The sequence below is a fragment of the Schistocerca nitens genome, chromosome 3 (assembly GCF_023898315.1).
Source record: "Schistocerca nitens isolate TAMUIC-IGC-003100 chromosome 3, iqSchNite1.1, whole genome shotgun sequence".
NCBI lineage: Eukaryota > Metazoa > Arthropoda > Insecta > Orthoptera > Acrididae > Schistocerca > Schistocerca nitens.
Window position 1 is genome coordinate 929,121,959 of NC_064616.1, and position 23,255 is coordinate 929,145,213.

The 23,255-nt window shown below is 43.3% G+C and overlaps 1 protein-coding gene and 1 pseudogene across 1 annotated transcript in view; both read right to left on the reverse strand.

Moving 5' to 3' along the window:
- LOC126249004 (uncharacterized) overlaps window positions 1-23,255 on the reverse strand; it is a 536,950-nt gene that overhangs the window by 17,308 nt on the left and 496,387 nt on the right. Inside the window, exons 9-12 of the mRNA XM_049950589.1 lie at window positions 21,375-21,537; window positions 15,093-15,272; window positions 6,222-6,542; window positions 1,355-1,542 (exon numbers count right to left, since the gene is read on the reverse strand). Of these exons, the coding sequence (XP_049806546.1) occupies window positions 1,355-1,542; window positions 6,222-6,542; window positions 15,093-15,272; window positions 21,375-21,537 (852 nt within the window). The remainder of the gene's footprint in view (window positions 1-1,354; window positions 1,543-6,221; window positions 6,543-15,092; window positions 15,273-21,374; window positions 21,538-23,255) is intronic.
- On the reverse strand, window positions 7,539-7,656 carry LOC126250009 (5S ribosomal RNA; annotated as a pseudogene).

The following is a 23,255-nucleotide window of genomic DNA, read 5'->3' on the forward strand; positions in this document are numbered from 1 at the left end:
TTTCGAAACCGTTGGAGAAGTGCCAGGCGTCTTCAGTCAATTCCGACAGTCCGTTCCCAACAGATCCAATGTCTGCTTCAATCCTGAAAGTGGAAACCTTAGGAAGTTATGGCTATAAAACAATGTGCCAGAAATTAAAGGTATTACAAATGGGAAGCCTGTCCCTATTCTCTCATTTTCTTCTACCTCTTTGGTAGGGGAAAAAAGTGTCCGATCCCCATTTCATTATATATAGAAGTTTCTATTCGTGTATTTAACAATTCATCGAAATTTGTAACAGAAGTTCTTTCCACGCATCGTACAAGGTGTCCCAAACATTTAGGGTCAACCTTTTACCCATGGTAGACTATCCTAAACTACTAATGGTTGGAAACCAACATTTAGTTTTTTTCGTACAATTTTCACACGTATAGCTACTATAAACTGTCCAAAGAAGCAACCGCCATTCTCAATGAACGCATTACAACGTAATCAACATATAGAATTGAAAAAAAAATCGCTTGAGGCCGGTACTCGCGCACGTCGTTTACGATAAGAGCGTACTTTATGCTTCGCTATTACTCGCCACGCTATTTCCTTCGGATCATGCATGATACAGGCAACTTTACAGGCGGTTTTTGATGAACCTTCTCCTACATTATCCAACACCGTCTCCTTAAATTCTACGGTGAGAACAATTGTCTGTCGAGAACCTTGCTAGCCCTCTGCTGCTTCACTGTTCCGATGTATTTATTCGGAGTAATATATTTATTTGGTGCAATATATTTTCTCCATCCGGGATGATGCCCATTACGAAACTGTTCTCCCTAAAATCATTCCGCTTTCCGACACGGTATTTCGCAGATTCCTATATTAAAAGCGTGTCTGTAACAAGTAATGTTCCATTTTCGACAAATCGCTCTGAGTTGTAAACAGTGGAGAACACCATGGACTCGTCACCGACTATTTTCTACTGTTTTTCGAGGTAGCACAATGGGCGTCGATTCCACAGGCAGTTGTTTATCATGCCGCATAAATTGTTCACAAATATCTGCATCGGTGACGTAGCTCATTCGAGATCTCTTACTGCCCAGAATATTCAGTTCTGACCACTAGTAGACTATTTCAAATAGCCCACTTCCATCCATATAACGTTGGGACACGACAAATTTGACATCAAGGACGACAGCAGGTCGTCACGTAGCATAAGCGGCAGGATTCACAAAATTTATGTCCTGTCTGCTTATCGTGGAAGGTCAAATGTTTGTGTAGGCATCTGGAGACGGCAACAGTGGCTATCGTCTCGTCATCGCCACAACCATGCACTAATTTCTACAGGCAGAAGACAAGCAAAGACATGGCCAGGCTACTGTACCTGCGGCCCGACGGCAGGACTGGCCACGCCGGACTGCCCCACGATGGCGGCCATGGCAGCCATGCGGCTCGCGTTGTGCAGGTCTTCACCGTAGCCTGCCATCTGATGTAGCCCGTTGTTGGGCCGCAGCAGCTCGCCCAGCTTTCCCGGCCCGTTGTTGTTGTTGTTGTTGTTCAGCAGCCCAGGACCTGTAACCACCATAGCACTCACACCTAGGGCAAATGCAGTCCGCCAAAGCTCACCAACTGGTGCCGCCTATTGTTGGGCTGGATAAGTTGGCCCAACCAACTTTTATTGATGTTGTTGTTATTCATCAACCTAGAAACAGGAACCAACCAGACCATTATATCCAGAACAAAAACAGTTGCCAGTCATCTGTTGCAGCCCATTGTTGGGTAAGCTGCTGAGTTGCCTAGCTTGTCCAGCTCATTGTTGTTTTTGTTGTCGTTTCGTCATTTGTTCTGTTTTGGATTTGATTGTTTCGGGGAGGAGACCAGACAGCGAGGTCATCGGTCTCATTGGATTAAGGAAGGACGGGGAAGGAAGTCGGCCGTGCCCTTTCAAAGGAACCATTCCGACATTTGCCTGGAGCGATTTAGGGAAATCACGGAAAACCTAAATCAGGATTGAACCGTCGTCCTCCCGAATGCGAGTCCAGTGTGCTAGCCACTGCGCCACCTTGCTCGGTGTTCTGTTTTCCGTCGTTCCTTAGTTGCTTCAAACTTCATGGAGGTATGTTCCGTCTATGCAACTAAATGAAAGACAGTTTGTTTATTGCCATACGACCTTCTTTTTACTTGTGAAGCATCTTCAGTGGTCTGTAATACATGCTTCTTTGTATAGATATAACAAATGTATTATTACGCAGTAGTTACAATATGTTACTATGTTATATTTTGTGATGTTTTTCTCTTGTTTTTCAGATTAGAATCAACTTTTGTGGCAAAAATTATGTGAGGTGAAATTATCGTCCGGTGCTATATTTCCAGTGCAGTTAGCCCAGATGTGTGGTCCTGGAGACGTGTTCATTAGTCCCCTTGCTCCAGCTGGCAGATTTCCGGCACTTTTTCACCCCCATTTGTTACAATACATCACTTACATCACTTGCACTTTTCATTTTGTAATCAACACGTGTGCGTTTACGGTGTATAGCGCTACCAACCGTCGCTGTGTTCACACATAACAAAGCACATACACACACACACCCACACAGACACACACAAAACAAATGACAAATATGAAACCACACAACAACACAAACAAAAGACAAAAGATAAACACACAGTGACAGTTGGCAACACTGTAAACACAGTTGATCAGAAAATGAAAAGTGCAAGTGATGAAAGTGATTTGTTGTAACAAATGTGGGTGAAAAAACGCCGGACGTCGGCTAGCTGGAGCAAGGGGACTAATGAACACATCTCCAGGATTACACATATGGGTTAACAGCACTGGAAATCGTAAGTAACAACGAACGACAATTCCACCTCACGAAATTTGTGATACAAAAATTGATTCAAATATGAAAAACAAGGAAAAAACGTGACAAAATCGAATATAGAAACGTATTGTAACTACTACGTAGTACATTTATTATATGTATGAAAAGAAACATCTATTACAGGCCACTAAAATGGCTCACAAATAAAAAAAGCGAAACTCGCATGACAATAAACAAATTGCCTTTCATTTAGTTAGATAGACGGAACATACCTCCATTAATTTCTTGTCTTTATTGTTATTGTTGCTGTTGTTAGCAGCCTGGGACCTGCAACCACCTGACCACCTACATATAGAGCAAAAGCAGACTGCCGTCTGGTGCCACCCACTACTGGACCACTGCAGCTCGTCCAGTTTCCCCGTCCCATGCTGTCTTTGTTGTTCGTGTTTTTGTTGTAAGGGCAACCACGGACCTTCAACCACTCGAACGCTCATGTCTAGAAGAAAAGGAGTATGTCGTAGGCCACCATCTGATACAACCCATTGTTGAGCTGCAGCAACTCACTCTTCTAGCCCTGCCTATCGTTGTTGTTGTTGTTGTTCTTATCTAGCAGCACTAGTTTTTCAGCCACACAAGCATTGACAACTAGAGGAAATGTAGCCTGCCGCAGCCTTCGATCTTGTACCGCAGTCTGTTAGAATGCAGCGGCTCGTTTAGATTGTCTGGTCCATTGTTGTTGGCCCATTTCAGCAGCTCGGGTCCTGCAGCCACATGAGGACTGACATACATTGCGAAGACAGTGTGCTGTAGTCCATCATCTACTGCTGTGCACTGTTGGGCTGCAGCTGCTCACCCAGTTTGCCCTCCCCTTTGTTACTGTTGTTGTTCAGCATCCCGCTACCTGAAACTGGGATACGTCCAGTTATATCCTCGAGGCACCCTCACCATACCTAAAAGTTCCTTCCAAACCATTGGTAAGAAAAGCAGAAAAATCCCATCTCTGATACGTTGTCTGGCAAAATGATGACGAACATTATAAGTCAAACGCTGGTGGAGACGTTAACGGTAGACCGCCACGAATAGAGTGACGAGCGATGGTCTTCACCGCCCTGTGGACTCGCGCCTGTAAGACATTACAGAGATCTGAAGGGAAAGTAGGATCCCCGTTTTTCGAGATGTAGAGCAGGGCACTCAACCTTCCAGTGGTAAGCGTATTTTGTGCAGGTGGTGGCGGACAGATCTTAAGTATTTGCAAGAAGTCATATCTGAAAACGTGAAGAGCTTGTGATAAAATTATTCTTTATTTGCAACTGGTTTAGATGATCAGATCTTCTTCAGGTAGCATAACATTATTTAAAACAATCTAAATGGCAACGTTCTTAGTGTGGTGTCAGATAAAATAAAATCCATCTTGCGTCAAGTATTAGTTGCCATCAATAGTAAAAAAAATTAAAAAGTCAGCACTAAAATTTAGTAACACAGTTAATCAGTCTTCAGATGCTGTTGGACTCAGGTTCCAGTAGTTCTGTTTGGACGCACTCTACAGTATGAAAATGTCATGTTTTCCTTCTTTCCTTCAGCAAGAGAGAACATAAGCTCACCGGACAAAATATTAGTTGCGCAATCGCAGGCGACAGATCGGTAGAAAGCAGCTTCCGTGTTTGGTGGTATCGAGGCATACTGTCGAACGGGTGAACAAGGGATAGGGTACCGTTTAACACGGTGGAAGAACAGTGGTCGTAATAATATACTGACCGACAGCGACCGGAGACAATTGTCACGTGTTGACAGTGAAAATCGGTTTCGATCCCGACGGGAAAACCGGCTGCCAGTGAATGGAGTTCGATCTTAACCACCTTACGAGTGATCACAGCGAAGGGAACAGCATTAAATAGACGTATGACCGGGTACCTCGCAGAAGGCCATTTTTCACACCGGAACGTAAAGCTGTTCCTTTTCAATGGGCCGAACGACACTGAAACCGGACAGTAACTTACTGGAAGAATGCAGTGTGCGCTGACAAGTCACAATTTTGGCGCTTCTCAAATGATACAGCCGGGCGGTCTAAGGCGCTGCAGTCATGGACTGTGCGGCTGGTCCCGGCGGAGGTTCGAGTCCTCCCTCGGGCATGGGTGTGTATGTTTGTCCTTAGGATAATTTAGGTTAAGTAGTGTGTAAGCTTAGGGACTGATGACCTTAGCAGTTGAGTCCCATAAGATTTCACACACATTTGAACATTTTTTTCAAATGATACGTGATGTCGAGTGCACCCATATGTCGCTTAAGTCACACTGTGTGGAGGTTTCAGTTCATGTCGGAGCTGTTTACATGCTGTTTTTGGAGTGTTTTTCGTACCACGACTTGGCTCACTCATTCACGATACAGTGAACAGGAACAAAGATATTTATTTCGACCGTTTCCTCGACATTTTCGCGATGAGTATGCTGTGGGAATTTCCGTCTTCCAAGATGACAACACCCGTGTTCAGAGGGCTGCATACACACACGTTTGTGGTATGACGAACTGTGAGGCGCCCCACTGCAACTAAGTGTGGCGCGCTAGACCGCCCGATGTTAATGCCACAGGAAATGCATGGGACTATTTAGGACAGCGAGTGAAACGTATCAGTGGACTTCCTCGCAGTCTGCCAGTTCTACGGTATCTGATCGTGAACGAGTGCCTTCTACATCTACATCCATATTCCGCAAGCCACCTGACGGTGTGTGGCGGAGGGTACCTTGAGTACCTCTATCGGTATCGCTTCTAGTCCAGTCTCGTATTGTTCGTGGAAAGGAAGATTGTCAGTATGCCTCTGTATGGGCTCTAGTCTCTCTGATTTTATCCTCACGGTCTGTTCGCGAGATATACGTAGGAGGGAGCAATATACTGCTTGACTCCTCAGTGAAGGTATGTTCTCGAAACTTCAACAAAAGCCCGTACCGAGCTACTGAGCGTCTCTCCTGCAGAGTCTTCCACTGCAGTTTATATAACATCTCCGTAAAGCTTTCGCGATTACTAAATGATCCTGTAACGAAGCGCGCTGCTCTCCGTTGGATCTTCTCTATCTCTTCTATCAACCCTATCTGGTACGGATCCCACACTGGCGAGCAGTATTAAAGCAGTGGGCGAACAAATGTACTGTAACCTACTTCCTTTGTTTTCGGACTGCATTTCCTTAGGATTCTTCCAGTGAATCTCAGTCTGGCATCTGCTTTGCCAGGTTAATATGGATTACCTGAAGAAAAGTGTGGGCTCTCTTCCTCGCCGCACTGAGGCCATTGTCGAAGTTGGAGCGTAGGTATAGGGTGTCTCCTCGAGCGACTAAGTTTTTCGTCCGGTGAGCTTATTACAATTGGGAGTTAAACGTATAAAAGTGGAGGAGTGTACAGTTAAATTGAAATAGTATTTAGAGGCCAGAGTACGTACCAGTGGCGGTGCCGGGCTCGGAGCCGGTGGAGGAGAGTCGGCCGCCGCCGGACGAGGAGTCGGACTGCGCCGACGGGCTGGCGCACATGGAGCTGGGCCCGCCCGCGGCGCCGGCGCCGCCCCCGCCGCCCACGCCGGGCACGCCGACGCCGACGCCCACGCCGCCCAGGCCGGCCAGGCCGCCGGAGGACGCGGCGACGGCAGCCGCCGCCAGCAGCGACTCGCGCTCGCGCCGCTCTGCGGCCGCGCGGCTCAGCACGTACTGCGCCGCGAACTGGTGCTTCGGGTCCATGCGCATGTGCTCCATGTGGCTCAGCAGCCCTGCGCAGTGAATAATATTGTGTCAGTTTTTTTGGGTGGGCATCACTCTTCTTGACAGGTTTGACGCGGCCCGCCTCGAATTGCTCCCCCGTCTCAGAGCAGAACTTGCACCCAGAGTCCACAGTTATTTGTAGAATGTATTCCAATCTCTGTGTTCTACAATTTTTGCCCTCTACTGCTCCCTCTAGTACCGTGGAAGCTATTGCTTCATGTCCTGTCATCCTGTCCATTCCTCTTGTCATGTGTCTTGTGTTTCCCACATTTGCGTCTTCTCGTCGATTCTGCGGAGAAACTTCTTATTTCTTATCAGTCCATCTAATTTTCAGCATCCTTCTACAGCATAATACCCGAAACCTTTCGTTTCTCTTCTTTTCCAATTTTTCCACAATCGATCATTCACTTCCATAATATGCTGTGCCCCAAAAGTACATTCCCATAAATTTCTTCCTCAGTCTAAGACCAATATTTGATAAGAACGTCGATAATAATTTATACTGATGAAGATGTAATTAATATAGTCTGTTATATAAACTGAAGGTAGGTGAAAGCCCGAAACGCTTCCTTCCATAAAATAATGTTAGACGAAAAAAATGTCTCCTTGCTATAGTTCTTAAAGTAACTGAGTCCATATCCTACGATATAAACTACGAATAATATGGATAAATTAATGTAAACATCTCTGTCGTTCCACAACACGTTTTCGCACTATAATGTTATTTTTTTTCCTTCCTCGGAAACCTTACTCCAAAGCTCTGCGATGGATAATACCAATAAAAAACGAAACTAAACTCCTCTAGAACAGGCTATGAAGGCCCAAAGGCACCGACCGGCCGCCGTGTCATCCTCAGCCTACAGGCGTCACTGGATGCGGATATGGAGGGGCATGTGGTCAGCACACCGCTCTCCCGGTCGTATGTCAGTTTACGAGACCGGAGCCGCTACTTCTTAATCAGGTAGCTCCTCAGTTTGCCTCACAAGAGCTGAGTGCACACCGCTTGCCAACAGCGGTCGGCAGACCGGATGGTCACCCATTCAAGTTCTAGCCCAGCCAGACAGCGCTTAACTTCGGTGATCTGACGGGAACCGGTGTTACCACTGCGGCGTCGCCGTTGGCAGATAATACCAATACCAACAACTTATCTCCTTTGCTGTTGTCATTGTAATCCTGTTCAGAGACGGTAAAGGACTTCGAAGATCGGTTGAAAGCAGTGGATAGTGTCTTGAAAAGAGGTTATATGACGATCATTAGCAAATGTAAAACAAGGACAATGGATGTAGTCGAATTTAGTAGATGTGGGTGTAGAATTAAATTAAGCGATGCTAAGGGAATTATAGTAGGAAATGAAATCCCAGATTTTGCTATTTGATCACAAAAATAACTGAAGATGGCCGAAGTAGTGACGATATAAAACGTAGCCTGTCAATAGCGGGAAAAGCGTTTCTGGAAAAGAGAAATTTGTTAAGATCGAATACAAATTTAAGCGTTAGAAAGTTTTTTCTGAATGAATTTGAAGAGTAGCCTTGTACAGAAGTGAAACGTGGACCACAAATACTTCAGGTCAGAAGAGCCCACAAAGAGTAAAATGTGGCACAAGTATATGCTAATGAAACATCTCTGTCGTTTCACAACACATTTTCGGATTCTTTTTCTTTTCTGGAAAATCTTACAACAAAGTTCTGCAATGGATAACACTAACAGCGTATCCACTTTGCCGACCCTTTTACAACAGAAGCCGTTTTAGATGCGATGGATGCTTACCTCAAGAAGGTCCAAAAAACTTCGTCAAAGATGTGACCGTCCCCCATGTGCCAAGTTTATCATTCTTTCCATAATCTTACGTAGCGTATCAGTCATTCTACAAGAACTTTTGCGCAACCAAAATATAAAATTTATGAAACAACTTAATTGCTCACAAAGTGGACAATGAATAGCAGCACATTAAATCGCTTAAAGTGGTCTCAGTTTTCCGATAAGATGCAATTTTTGAGCAAATGTGGTTCCTCTTTCATCGTCTTATACATTGGAATAATGTGGTATATTAAGACTAAATGTCCTACCCTCAAAGGTGGGTTATAACTGAGGCACAATCCTTTTCACTCCATATAACCGCCGCTTTGTTCTGTACATTGAGCAAGTAGTAAAGCAAAACAAAAGGAAATGTGGAAAAGAACTTAAGATTCAGGAAGGAGTAATAAATACTTGGATTTTTGCCGTTGTCGTAGTAATTCTGTTTAGAAACGGCCAGGGACTTGGGAGCGCAGCTGAAAGGAATATACGAGTATGATAACTCCGAAAGAGGCTATAAGATGAATATCAACATAAGTAAAACAATGGCAGTGGAACTGGGGTGGATGTTGACTGAATTATATTAACAAATAAAACACTGAAAGTAACAGATGAGATCTGCTATTTGGGTAGCAAAATTACTATTATGGCCAGAGTAGGAAGGATGCAGAATGGTGCTAGCAAGAAAAACATTTCTGAAAAGGAGATATTTGTTAATATCGAATATAAGTTTAAGTGTTACAAAGTCTTTTCTGAATAAGAAAAACATTTCTGAAAAGGAGATATTTGTTAATATCGAATATAAGTTTAAGTGTTACAAAGTCTTTTCTGAATATATTTGTCTGGGCTGTAGCGATGTGCAACGTGGACGGTAAACAATCTAAACAAGAGAAAAATAGAGGCTTTTGCAGTACAGAATACTCAAGATAAGATGACTACCTCGGATATCTGATGGCTAGGTACTGAATTTGAGAGCAAAGAAATTTATGGCACAATTTCACTAAATGAAGGGATTGGTTAACAGAACGCGTCCTGGGGCATCAAGGAATAGTCAGTTTGGTAATGGAAGGAAACCTGGGGAGGGTTCAAAACATAAAGGGAGACTAAGCCTCGAATACAGTAAGCTCGTGCAAATAGATGTAAGTTCAAGGAAGAATGTAGAGTTGAGCAGGCTTGCGCAGAATGAACTAGCACGGAGAGCAGTTCATGGATTGATAACCACAACATTCTCTTTCTGGATTCAATATCACACTGACTTTTCAGGCAGGCAAATGGGAAGTTGCAGTACAAAAAGTACAGGACAAAAATATAGAAACAACAAAAACGCAACACATCGTGATCAATAAGGTGTAAGAAACCCGTTGACATTCCAAACGGCGTACAAACATCTCGAAATAGATAAACACAGGTCCTGTATGGTCCTGAAGGGAATCTTATACAATTCTTCCTGCAAAATAGTGGAAAGTTCAGGAAACGATGATGAAGGTGGATAGGGATCACGAAATTTTATTTCCAAACTAGACCACAAAGGCTCAATAATAGTTAGATCAGGCGAGTGTAGTGGTCATGAAAGCTCATCCTCGAGCTCACAAAGCAGTCCCGGACGATGCAAGCTGTGTGAACAGGTGTCCTGTGTCCTCGGAGCACAGCATCACCACTGGGGAGCAAACAATGTACCACGATATGGAACTGACCATCCAGAATGGCCACATAATCCTTAACAGTAATGTATCCTCGCAGAGTAACCATGGGGGCCATGGAGCAGCACGATATGGCTGCCAAAATCATCACCGAATCCCAGGCAAGCTTCACTCTTAGGGCGTAAACTCGACTAGAAGTTGGAAACAGTGTGAAGCAAGACATATTCGACCAAATGAAGTTCTTCTACTGCTCCACTGTCCACGTTATATGAGTTCGGAACCACGTTATCATGTTCCGAGGGATTCCCTGCGGTTCCCTGCTTATGGAGCTCCCTTCGTGTTGTTTTGCTCCTGACAGGGTTCACGAGTGCGACATTCTGTTCTGCGCTGACTTTTACAGCTAATGTCCTCTTATTTTTCGTCACAATCCTCTTCAACGACCGTCCATGACGATCACTCGACACACACTTTCGTCCGCGTTGTGACTTAGCGGATGATGTTTTTCCGTTTTCCCTGTAAGCGGTATAAATATTCGATACGGTGCCTTTGAAATACCAAATTCTTCGGCTACCTTGATTACGGAAGCATCCACCATACGTAAACCAACAATTTGACCACCTTAGAATTCACCTAACTCCGATATTATGTACTCGCAATTGCACAGAACACTGTTCTAATCACGACTGACACTTGAGGACATTGTACAGGTGCTGTTCATGGTCAATTATAACAGCGCAAACTGCAGGCTTGCCTAGCATCTGCATTTGTGTTTAAGTATGTATTTATCGCGGTGTTTCCATACTTTTGTCCAACCCCTGCACAAAACAGCCATCACCATCACGGTCCTACTATCAGCTGATAGAGTCAGTATTGTCACAGTATAAAATTATAAAATAGTATCTGCAGTGATTCGTGTTCATAAATTAATGAACACTGTAGCACTAGCTTTTTACGTTGTTACGAACTTAATAGCAAGAATTTATAAACAAAAGAGAATTGTATACTAGTGATAAACTGTTTTGAATATATTAGCCTTGTATTTGGGAGGGTGAAAGCTCCAATCTCAATTCGGCCACCCTGATCTACGTTTTTCTAAATTATTTCATGCAAACGAAGTACCACCTACGTAGTATACAGAGTAGACAAGTGCTATAGTGAAAGCCACATATGGTGAACAGTCTGTGATGAACCTATCAGATCTCAAAAAGACATACGAATAATTTTAATTATGAACCACTGACTTAGAGAAGTGGGACGAACATTCAAATGAATGTGAATTTAATGTTGGTAAACTTACTAGCTGTGTAGTTTCCGAGATGCATTTCCTGCTGTGAGTTACTAGAGGACTGGAAATCTTGGAAGCAGCTATAGCTAACCCGTTTTTCCCATGGCAGCTGTGATCGGGGCGTTATCACAGCGTTTCGCAATTCTCGCAAGCTGAGGATTGGACTGGACTAGATTGAGCACAAGTGAACTCGCTTTTATTCATTGCATCTACTGTGTATTTGTGTCAGTGTGTACTACAAGCTATTGTTTACTTCTCGAGCACTGAGATATTTATAAGCTTTTTAAGAGGCATAATATACAATATCTACAAGAACCAAGAGGGAAGAGCGAGAGAGAAGTGTTCTGTTTAAAAAAGGTGGAAAGCAGGCTTTAGCCTCTACTGTGTAATATGTATATCGAAGAAGAATTACGGAAACAAATGAAAGGTTCATAAGTGGAATAAAAATTCAGCGTGAAAGGACATAAGTTGTAAGATTCACTGATGAAATTGCCGTCCTCTCTGAAAGTAAGGAGGCATTTACGGGTCTTATGACCATGTACGTCCGTAGTACGGCACTACATGGAAGTGACTCATGGACTATGGGAAAACCGGAAAAGGAGGGAACCGGCGCATTTGAGACGTGATCTTACAGGGGGATGTTAAAATTATTTTGATTGATAATTCCTTTGCAGAACTGGTGAGGAAATTAACACACAGAACACTTCAACTAAAAAAAGGAAATAGAATGATAAGACATGTTTTAAGAAATCAGCAAATAACTTTCATAGTGCAAGGGAAACAAAGCGTCAAGCAAAGGCCACGCCTTTAGTTCTAATTTCTATCATTATGCAGTGGGAATGGGAATTCATACGGCAGTATATTTACTCGTATACGGTTCACTAGAATCCTAATACTGTATACTACTTCGAATAGTGGTCATCGTCTGTTTTCACAGCATACAAATAGTACTTTTAAGCTATATTTAAAGCACACTGGTCTTTACAGAACCATTTCCAATTCTCACGAGTTTTGAGTATTATTTTCACTTAATACTACATGTTTTTGAATTTGTGACTGACTTCAAAAATTTTAAAATATGGTTCTCCTTGGCAGATTTCTGAGTTCTTCCTTTTTTAAAACTGCTCTACACATTAGATGATGACTCCATCTTCCAGTCATGTGTGGAATCATTTTAGAAAAAAGATAACTAAACTGCAAAAAAAAAGTTAGATACAATCACAACATTAACTATTTATGTAAACATTTGAATATAAATCATCAAGACATTGATTTAGCTTCCAAGCCAGAGAAAAACTTTCCTATTAATGAATTATTCGTCACTTCTTGGTAAAACAATTTTATACTTAAGGCTGAAAACGAAAAAAAACTGTGCTTTGCTGCATTAATATTTGCTGATTACGAACCAGTTTTCGGCTTAACAGGCCATCACCATTTCAAAACGCAGTTACCGTTTCCAGTGGCCACCGTCAGACTGCCTAAACGCATGTACTGCAAGCGATGACGTAACGTTGTCGACATAACATACACTCACAAAGCAACGGAAACAGTACATCACCGCTTGCAGCACATGCATTTACACAGTCTGACGGTGACCACTGGAACAGTTTTGAAATATATTTGTGACTGTTGTCGCAAACATGTAAAAACGAAGAATATAGGCAAGACAAGGATGCAAGATTTTGAAATGTCGTGCTACAGAAGAATACTAAAGATACATAAACGATGTAGGTGAGACTCTGAGCAGCCCTCTGAGATTGTTTATGGATAACGATTTCGAAGAGTTCTACAGATGAAGCACTCTCTCCTTCAGCATAACAAATAGTGGTGAGGTTGTGACTCCGTCAACAAAGTCAGACATTCTACAGTGGTAGCATCAACAAAGTGGTCTCTTGTTGTGAGAAACATGTTTGCCGCCAGGGTGACTATGTTGAGAATTAAATATGTAGACATGAAGAACCGGAGATGTAGAATGTTGATAAAATTCTTCTGGGTTGTTGACTGCATTATCAATATATAAAACTGTCCAATGTTTCCTATTAATGAATTATTTGTCACTTCTTGGTAAAACAAAACTTTTTCACGGCTTTGTGCAGCTCAGCAGAAAGCCCCGAGGAAGGCCACTTGCAATAGTGGTCGAAACGTCGAAAAAGTACCGGGTGATCAAAAAGTCAGTATAAATTTGTAAACTTAATAAACCACGGAATAATGTAGATAGAGAGGTGAAAATTGACACACGTGCTTGGAATGACATGGGGTTTATTAGAAAAAAAAAACCTCATATTTCTAGACGCGTGAAAGATATCTTGCGCGCGTCGTTTGGTGATGATCGTGTGCTCAGCCACCATTTTCGTCATGTTTGGCCTCCCAGGTCCCCAGACCTCAGTCCGTGCGATTATTGGCTTTGGGGTTACCTGAAGTCGCAAGTGTATCGTGATCGACCGACATCTCTAGGGAAGCTAAAAGACAACATCCGACGCCAATGCCTCACCATAACTCCAGACATGCTTTACAGTGCTGTTCACAACATTATTCCTCGACTACAGCTATTGCTGAGGAATGATAGTGGACATATTGAGCATTTCCTGTAAAGAACATCATCTTTGCTTTGTCTTACTTTGTTATGCTAATTATTGCTATTCTGATCAGACGAAGCGCCATCTGTCGGACATTTTTTGAACTTTGTATTTTTTTTGGTTCTAATAAAACCCCATGTCATTCCAAGCACGTGCGTCAATTTGTACGTCTCTATCTACATTATTCCGTGATTTATTCAGTTTTCAAATTTATACTGACTTTTTGATCACATCTACATCTACATTCTACATCTACATTTATACTCCGCAAGCCACCCAACGGTGTGTGGCGGAGGGCACTTTACGTGCCACTGTCATTACCTCCCTTTTCTGTTCCAGTCGCGTATGGTTCGCGGGAAGAACGACTGTCTGAAAGCCTCCGTGCGCGCTCGAATCTTTCTAAGTTTACATTCGTGATCTCCTCGGGAGGTATAAGTAGGGGGAAGCAATATATTCGATACCTCATCCAGAAACGCACCCTCTCGAAACCTGGCGAGCAAGCTACACCGCGATTCAGAGCGCCTCTCTAGCAGAGTCTGCCACTTGAGTTTGCTAAACATCTCCGCAACGCTATCACGGTTATCAAATAACCCTGTGACGAAACGCGCCGGTGTATATTGAAAATACGGTCAAGAGCACAGAAGAATTTTATTGACAATGACAACGGCCGCCGAAGCCTACGCTTACAAAGCTGTAGAATGTTAATAACGCTCGTTTTATTTAAAACGCTTTGAGAGTTCGGAGGCGTTACTTTCCAGCATGCCCTCGTATTTCGTTGACTTCCACCTATATAGAGAGAAATGTCCATCATGATGAAGTAAGAAGAAGCAGAGTTCGCATGGGAAGAATTAGGCGTCCACTATTCCCACGCTCTATTGAAGAGTGGAGCGGTAGAGAAATAGTGGCCCTATGAACCATCTGCAAACAGTTGACAGTGAGTTGCAGAGTAATCGTGTAGATGTAGTTGTAGGTTATATGGGTAGATAGAGTAACAAATCAGGAAGTACTAAACCTGATTGGGGAGGGTACAACCTAAGGGATCAACGGATAGTTAAACCTGTAATGGTGAGAAACGTGTGTGGAAGGGAGGGAGGTAAAAATTGTAGATGGAAACGCAGGCTTGAATGCAGAAACCAGCGGATGAATAATGGGGTAGTTATGCAGATACGAAAAAAAAAAAAAATGCACCAGGTGGACTAACATCAAACCAGCTTCGGAGGGCTGATTGGTACAACAACAAATGACGAGCTGGCGTGTACTCACCGGACTCGTGCGTGAAGACCGCCTGGCAGACGGAGCAGGGCCACATGCGCAGCGAGGTGGTGAACTGCGACGTTTCGGGGTGGCAGGCGAGGTGCTTCCTAAGGCTGCCCTCGTTCACGTAGTGCTTGCCGCACACGGGGCACGGGTGGTTCGCTGTCCTCCGCTTCGCTAAGTACGGATCGGCACGGGGATAAGCGAAAATAAACCAGGTCAATGCAGAAGCACGGGTTAGAGCGCCAACATACATACTTAAGAAAACACACACACAGCCCTCAACCACAAAGCGGAGACCCAGGACAGGTTATTCTGCAATCTGGAAAGGCGTGCATTAGTTTAAACATTTTCACTCTTTGCTCAAGCCGTGAGGTTACAGCAGTAAGCTAACTTTCTTGTTCTTCCAGCTCAGTTCTGCAGCGAAAGGCACGGAGAAATCGTTGCATCGCTAAAGAGAGAAAGGAAGAAGAAAATGAAGAAGCAAAGAAAAAGAGAGCTTCCAGAGTCGAGGAACAGCGACAATGTAATTTGACAAAGATAGCCGAAAATGTACACGTTCCAGTAAGGCAAACAGTTCTGAATCTAAGTTACAGCTGAACTGATCTGCACACCTATAATGACACAGGATAACTCAAGTAACCGGTCATACCACCAAAAAGACATCCGGTTTAACTACACGTTAACTAGGAAAAATGTAATCGTAGCCTAAAAAAATATTGTCAACGAGTACAGTAACAACTACATATTGACCCTCGGTTCCAGCTTGGTAACGCCTAATGATTTCAAAATCTTTCACACGCAGTAAAGTTTTCAAAATATGTTTCTACCCAGCACACTGGTAAAAAAAAGTTTGTTTGTGCCCTGAAGGAAAGGTATCGAGAATCATAAGCGACCGAACACTCGCTTGGAAACGCTGATTATTCGTGAAAAGTGATATTCGATGACCGATGATTTTCTCCATTTCAATTTTGCCCAAAGTCGTTGTTCTCTCTCAAAGACTCGGTACGTTAACTAGGGCGATCTTCCTTGGGGTGATATTACAAATTGTCGTTAAAAGTGATAATCTTGTGTTAGTGCACGCTCGCCTGTGAGTACAGAAGAGTGGCCGTGCGGTTCTAGGCACTGCAGTCCGGAACCGCGTGACTGCTACGGTCGAAGGTTCGAATCCTGCCTCGGGCATGGATATGTGTGATGTCCTTAGGTTAGTTAGGTTTAAGTAGTTCTAAGTTCTAGGGGACTGATGACCTCAGAAGTTGAGTCCCATAGTGCTCAGAGCCATTTGAACCTTTTTGAACGTTTACTGTAAACACCTCTTTTTATATCTTGACATAGTGCATGCGTTCATCAGGTAACTCGTAAGTGGTATATTGCGACAAGTTAACTCTCACTGCTACTTTTGCCTTTGCAGTATTTATCACTGTACCTTGTCGATGTTATTAATCTGAATGTTCCACAGAAAAACAATTTGTGGTGAGGTGGGAGATGTCAAAGGTTCTAAGCATATTTATGCTGAACAAGAACTGTGATAGTGAGAGACTTTCGCGAGCGTGCTTGTTTTCTAACAGCCAATAAAAAAGGGACTGAAATGACGATGGGAAATATAAAAACTCCCCTATGCGGAGGCAGACAGTGTTCTTACGAACGAAAGTCTACCTTTGTCTCTACGCTTATTTAAAAAAGTTATTGTGAACAGAAACTCATTCCCAGGCTGTGTATCGTGCCCTGTTTTCACAGTGACGGTTTACTTATTGGACATACACGTTCTTCCTTCCTCAGTGCAAGATCGTACTTTTTCCCATTCACTCATTCCGATGTAATTTGCTGAAGACCGCAACATCCGCAAGTGAAACATCCGTCTGGTCTCCAGACGAGGTGAAACAGGAAATAAGTTCTGCGCTTCATTTAAAAGTCCATTCCAGATGTTTGGGAATAACTTTCCAAGAGAAAAGTCAATAGCTTTCACGATAAAATGAATAAAAGTTGTTTTTAAAAATCAGTTTACTATAGGAGCCGCGCAAAGTTGGACCGCAGAGAGGCTTTCAAGTAATCAAGCGTAGTCCGGGCAGCCGAAGCTGCTCTAAGTGGCGAGTCGAAGCCACAGAAAAGGAGCGCGCTCTCCGATTAAAACGTGGAATCTGCAGCACAAATAGGTTCCTTCCGGTAACATCTTGCCCGTCCACGAGAAATAGGCTTCTGGAATGTTCATATTAACGTCGGCCTTCTCGCTGGAGCCCGTACCCGAGGAATTTGTCAATCAAATAACGGCACCGGCTGCGCATGCGAGACACCCTTTAATATGGTCAACGTACCCTGCCGGCAACCGCATACGCAGAGGAGATTCTTCTACGAAGGTAAACAACGACTGTTAGGGCATTCATAACTAACACAGTGTGGGGATTCCTAGTTGTTTAAAACGCCATGTTTCCTACGGAACATATACACTTTTTACTCGCCTACGTTATGCTAGTGAACACAATTTTCTTCTTAATTATCCTTCAGCACTTTTAGTAGCATTTGTGTACACAAAAGTAAAGTCGAAAAAGAACGAATTGTTACTCGGCAACTGCGACGTAGGGACTTCGGAAGGCACTTGAACGTGAAACACACAAAATTAAACATAACAGGAAGGATATCTCCGCTGGAAGTTTGTTCAATGAAAACACATTAAACATACACACTCTGGCGGCCACAGTCGCTAGAGAAGCCCGTGGCACGAATTATCTGCAATAAACAAAGTTTAGGAAATACAAAATATGGAAAACATCGAGATATTCTTACAGAACAGGGAAGAGGTTTTGATGAGCTTCCTGTGCACTATGCAAGGCAAACATTACAAATGATTGTGCAGTTTTATTTTAAACGGCTACCACAACTAGCCTACTTCCGTATCTTCAAGATTATTTTTTAGTATAGCGATATTTCCCTTTGTTAAGGCCGCGCGGTCTCAGCCCCCCCGTCGGAGGTTGGAGTCCTCCCTCGGGCATGGGTGTGTGTATCGTCCTTAGCATAAGTTAGTTTAAGTTAGATTAGGTAGTGTGTAAGCTTAGGGACCGATGACCTCAACAGTTTGATCTCATAAGACCTTACCACAAATTTCCAAATTTTTCCCTTTGTTAAGTCTACTAAATTAAGTGATTGCAATAAGCAGTGAGATGGAAAAATGTTGGTTCTATGAACAGTTTGTCTTGCACTCTGAAAGAGAATCACGGGTTTGCTACTGTAGTTTCATTTCACGGTTTTGATGGCCCGCAGACAACATGATCGTCATAGGTGCAAGGCTAGTTTATATTGGCGAAGGAAAAGGAAGGGAATCTTTGACTGCACTGAGAATAAAGGAGAGAATCCAGGAAAGAGCTCAATGAGGAAGACAGGAATAAGGCATTTGAGTGTCGCTATGATATTAAAAAATCTGCTGATGATTATTGTGTTTTAGACACCGACCACGTAGCTCCCAGCAATGAAAAGACAAATGGATGGAAGGGTACAGCCCTTAAGATGCACTCCCTCTGTGTCAGAAGCGGCCTAGTTTACCAAACTGCTGTACGGCGACGTTTTTCTGATTGTCAATCGGTACATAATTCAAAAGGAACTATTACACGAAGTGCAAGTAACGAAGCAATTGTAGCAGCGACTAACGTGTTTTGCAGTCCAGTTTGTTAAGAGTAACTTCCTGGTTCCAGAATATGTACAGATAAGTTTTCTGAATGCCGTCGCCATTCACAGCTCCCACAAAATCGAACCTAAAATGACTCATGATAGGTCTGAGAGAACTGGTAAACGGACCTACGAAACTCCACACATATTCTGGTGACGCTCTCTCTGTTTGAGGCAACAGAAACATACACTTGGAAAGCGGTTATTTATCCTCTAGAGAATTCTGCAGTGGTTGACAAATGACAACTAAGATATTCCTGTGGTTGGCTACACAGCGTAAACATTGGATTACTGTCGCCTGTCTAATGAGACGTAGGTCCTTGTTCGGTAGAGCAGCGTTTCGACACTGAAATGAGACATCGGAAAGAGCCCGATGGCGCGGTCACAAAGATTACTTACAGAGCGACCTATTATGCCAGTATGGTGAAGGGAACGCTCGGTGTGATCAAATGTATGGAACGTGTACCCAGCAGTACTCGAAACGATGAAAGTACATTCTGTGTCTTGAGAAGAATTGCAACACAGAATGTGCGTTATGCCTATATATGCCGTCGTTTTGAAACATGCCTGCACCATTTTGGTGTCGGATAAATCCAGCTCGTACAAAAACCATGAAAATAAGAACCGCCATCTTAAACCATTGCCAGTGCAATGTGCTGTGGCGTTAAGAACCATAGAATCACGCGCTCATACGATTCTTACTATTCACGCACCGGTCAAAACACAACGTGGAATATATGACACTACTCTTCACAGCAACAGTCCTGTTTACTCCTAAGTTGTATAATTCGCATGATGTTTGTACCAGGTAAGTATTTTTCACTAGCGATCTTGCGTGAGGACGAAGTAGGGCAGTACTCGCCTCCTGGCGTAGTCAAACCGTGTGGGTTCAAAATGGTTCAAATGGCTCTGAGCACTGTGGGGATTAACATCTGAGGTCATCAGTTCCCTAGAACTTAGAACTACTTAAACTTAACTAACCTAAGGACATCACACACATCCATGCCCGAGGCAGGATTCGAACCTGCGACCGTAGCGGTCGCGCGGTTCCAGACTGAAGCGCCTAGAACCGCTCGACCACAGCGGCCGGCAAACCGTGTGGGTGACGAACTAGTCCGCGGCACTGGCTATCCGACCTGCCTTGTCCTCAATACTTGTATCGATAATTTCACTGTTAATTCATTCAGTGGGCTAGCAGAGGGGTATGTTTGCGATATGCATATTTGATGAAAGCGAAACGGTGATGATTTACTTTAAAAGGATTCATTGTTTACATGATTTCTAAATATTTAAATGAGGAATAAAATTTTATTTTTAAAAAGTCTCGATGATACTATCTTTTTAAAATTTTTTTTCTTGTTCAACTCTGGTGGAAATTGCGATAGTAGTGGATAAAGTATTTCATAAAGTGAAGGACAAACTTCACGGACGTCTGTTTTGGGAGAAGGAAGATTGCATGGCTGTGGGGAGGTACATAATGTCTGGCCACAGCCGAACGAGGTCGGTGGAATGTATGGGTGGACGTTATGTAAAGGGTTTGCGGTTGATAGGATTGGAGATGAGGTGGTACAATGGTAGAAATTCCTCGTTAGGGTGAAAATGAAGGACTATGGAAAGAGAAGGATGAAAGGGAAGCACTGATTCAGGGAAGAGGGACGGTGTGAATTAGGTCAGGTGGGAAAGTCAGCAGCAGTAGCAGGCGATTTTGAAATTTCATACGGAAAGAGTTTCTGGTATTGTAAATGGGTAAAATTAAGGTTTGGAATTATTAGATTAGGATGTGGAGAGTTGAAGACGATTAAACGAAGTTGTGGAGGCAGCTGAAAGGAAGTGTACCAGCTTACAGGAGAACTTAGCTTTTCCACTTCTGAGTAAAGCAGAACAAGCTACGTGAACGGCAGTGTAGCTTTCAGAAGAGATGGTTCTTTGGTAGGACTATGTTCGGTTCGAATGATGTCTTTGGCTGTCGAGAATTGATGAAATCAATGATTCGGATGCAGACAACTGTAATGTTTCTGTGATGAGCAGTTGATCTTGGCAGTTGTAGGAGTACTGACACCAGCCAAAGTAAGCTGGAATTACACATCGCAATTAGTCGTTTACAAGATGGGGTAGGATCCCCCCCCCCCCTCTTTACCTCGCTATCTAAACTTCACCTCGACCCAGTCCAGTCGCTACGCGCGTGTAGTTCGTGAGAGGATTCTTCTACACACGCCTGACTTCGCAAGATGGCGAGGTGGTCATAATTCTCTTATCAATCTATGACGAATTCTACTACTAGTGCCTCAAAACCTCGAATTACCTGTTGCGGAATGTTATCTATACTGAAAAGCTACATACAAGAACAACATGAGTGTACCGCCGCTCATCACAGGATCTCCGAGACGCCTCATAACGACACCGATGCACACAATCGCTTTCGAGCATCCCTGCAGATGGAAATAGAGTGAATTACACTCGCACATGTAAAGCTACTGAACTGTGTGAGCAGGTGAAGCTTCTCGCCGGCCGGCTGCTAAGTGGGTGCGTTCCGCTGAAAGGAAAAAGGCTAACGATTATGTGGACCGGCAGCCGCGCTGGACGGACCAAGCTGAAAGGAGGTGAGTGGTGACAGAACATGCGCTGGGAACTTACTTGCCACTCCGGACGCGTTGGGGTCTTTGTGCGTGTGCTTCATGTGCTCCATGAGAGCTTCTCCGCCGAGGAACAGCTTGTGGCAGATTGGGCATGAGGTGGCGTTAGGCCCGCCGATGAGGGCCGCGTGTTGCTGCAACACAGGCACACGAAGCTGAAGTTCCTGTGGAGAACATAAAGTCTGGCCCAGCCACGTTTATAAACCAACTTCACGCTACATCTAGTTCGCGGCCTCGGAAACAGTGCGTGCTTTCGTCCCTCTCTGCAGCCGCGTCTAATAGTTTGCTGCCTCCCGATTGACGGGTTATATTTCTTGCACACGATAAAAAAATGTGTGATAAGCAGTTTTACGTTGAGTCAGGAAGCACGCACTGCGTTCCGAGAGCCGGAGTGTCATACAGTTTATATCATTTACTACCAATATAAAAAATATTTTTTAAAAAACTGAATATCAATAGCACACTAATTTTGCAAGTATGTGAAAGCCTAAAACTCTACTGACTCCTTCACATAGTTCTGAAAACATTAATTGAACATTTCGAGTAACATTATTCCACAAACGTAAATTTCTAAATATCAATTATCATTAGAATCAGTTATGTTTAGTTTGTAGACTTCATAGCGATTTAAAAAAAATAGTAGCTGACAGTTAAACTTTCATTTATAAAACCAGCTGAACATGCAACGTAAAAAATTTAAAAACTACGCCACATAACAAGGTGGAAAGGATGTTATTGAAATAGTAATCGAATATCATCTTTTGTACTTAACTCTAGTTTATTAGTTATGGCATCAGATACGAGAATGCACTTTTTTAGAACAGTCTTGGACGCTAAGTAATTAAGCATACACCAAGCAAGTTAATTATTTACACACACATTCACATATGAGGTTTGTCGCTCAGTCTGCCTTTGCAGCTGAAACCTAAATGTATAATGTAAATGAAGAAGTGCAAGCAGGAAACGGACGTAGTCTTTACATGAAGACTAATTTGCGTTCTTATGGTAGTCTGGCTTACGGTAAATATTGTCTTGTAAGCGGACAATGGTTTTACGTTACACATAAACAATGGCCACAGGCATAGCTGCTGGCGATAATGATGAAAACATCGCATCACGTGAGCAGCTCCTGCTTTCGGAAGCAGTGAACGACAGTCACGGAACTACTGAAGCCCAAATGTACACAGCACGAAAGTCATTTCAGAAGACCCAACTTATTTGGTCACACCAGTGACTATATTCATCCGCACTTTGTTTCGGCTTAAGACACCGTTAAAGAAGCGAAGACAGTTTACCCCTAAAGAAGGAAAGATTCGGAAAAAGGAGGCAGGTCGCAACTGAGGCAACTGTCGGGATTTTTAGAAGTGCAGGTTGTCTCCATCGGAAGACTTCCGTCCGGCTAACAGGTAACTGGGACGCGCCTTACACATAATTCAACAAGTTTAAGAGTGAGCGCTTCTCGCTTGTCGCTTTCAATCTCGTGCATTTTTAATTCGCTTTAAAGGTTACCCTTTGAAGGGAAAAAAAGGCGAGGAGGATTTGTTTGGAAGTTATTTTTAATTCATTTTCTAAGGTAAATGAACAAAGAAGAAGTATTGCTTTCCCAATTCATCCGCAAGGCAGAAGTGTTACTAGCCGGAGTACCACTTGCCACACACCTCCGAAGGGCGCTCAAATTTGATGAAACAAACCAATTAACACATTGATCTCAGCCGATGACCATAACATTATTGTCTTCGCTCATTGATGATGCCAGTTGCATAACACAGCAAGAAATAGTAACTGAAATTTCACAAAGTGAATTTAAAATAATCACCGTATGGCAGAAGAAAGGGACCGATGACTTCAGCAGTTTTGTCCCTTAGGAATTCACACACATTTG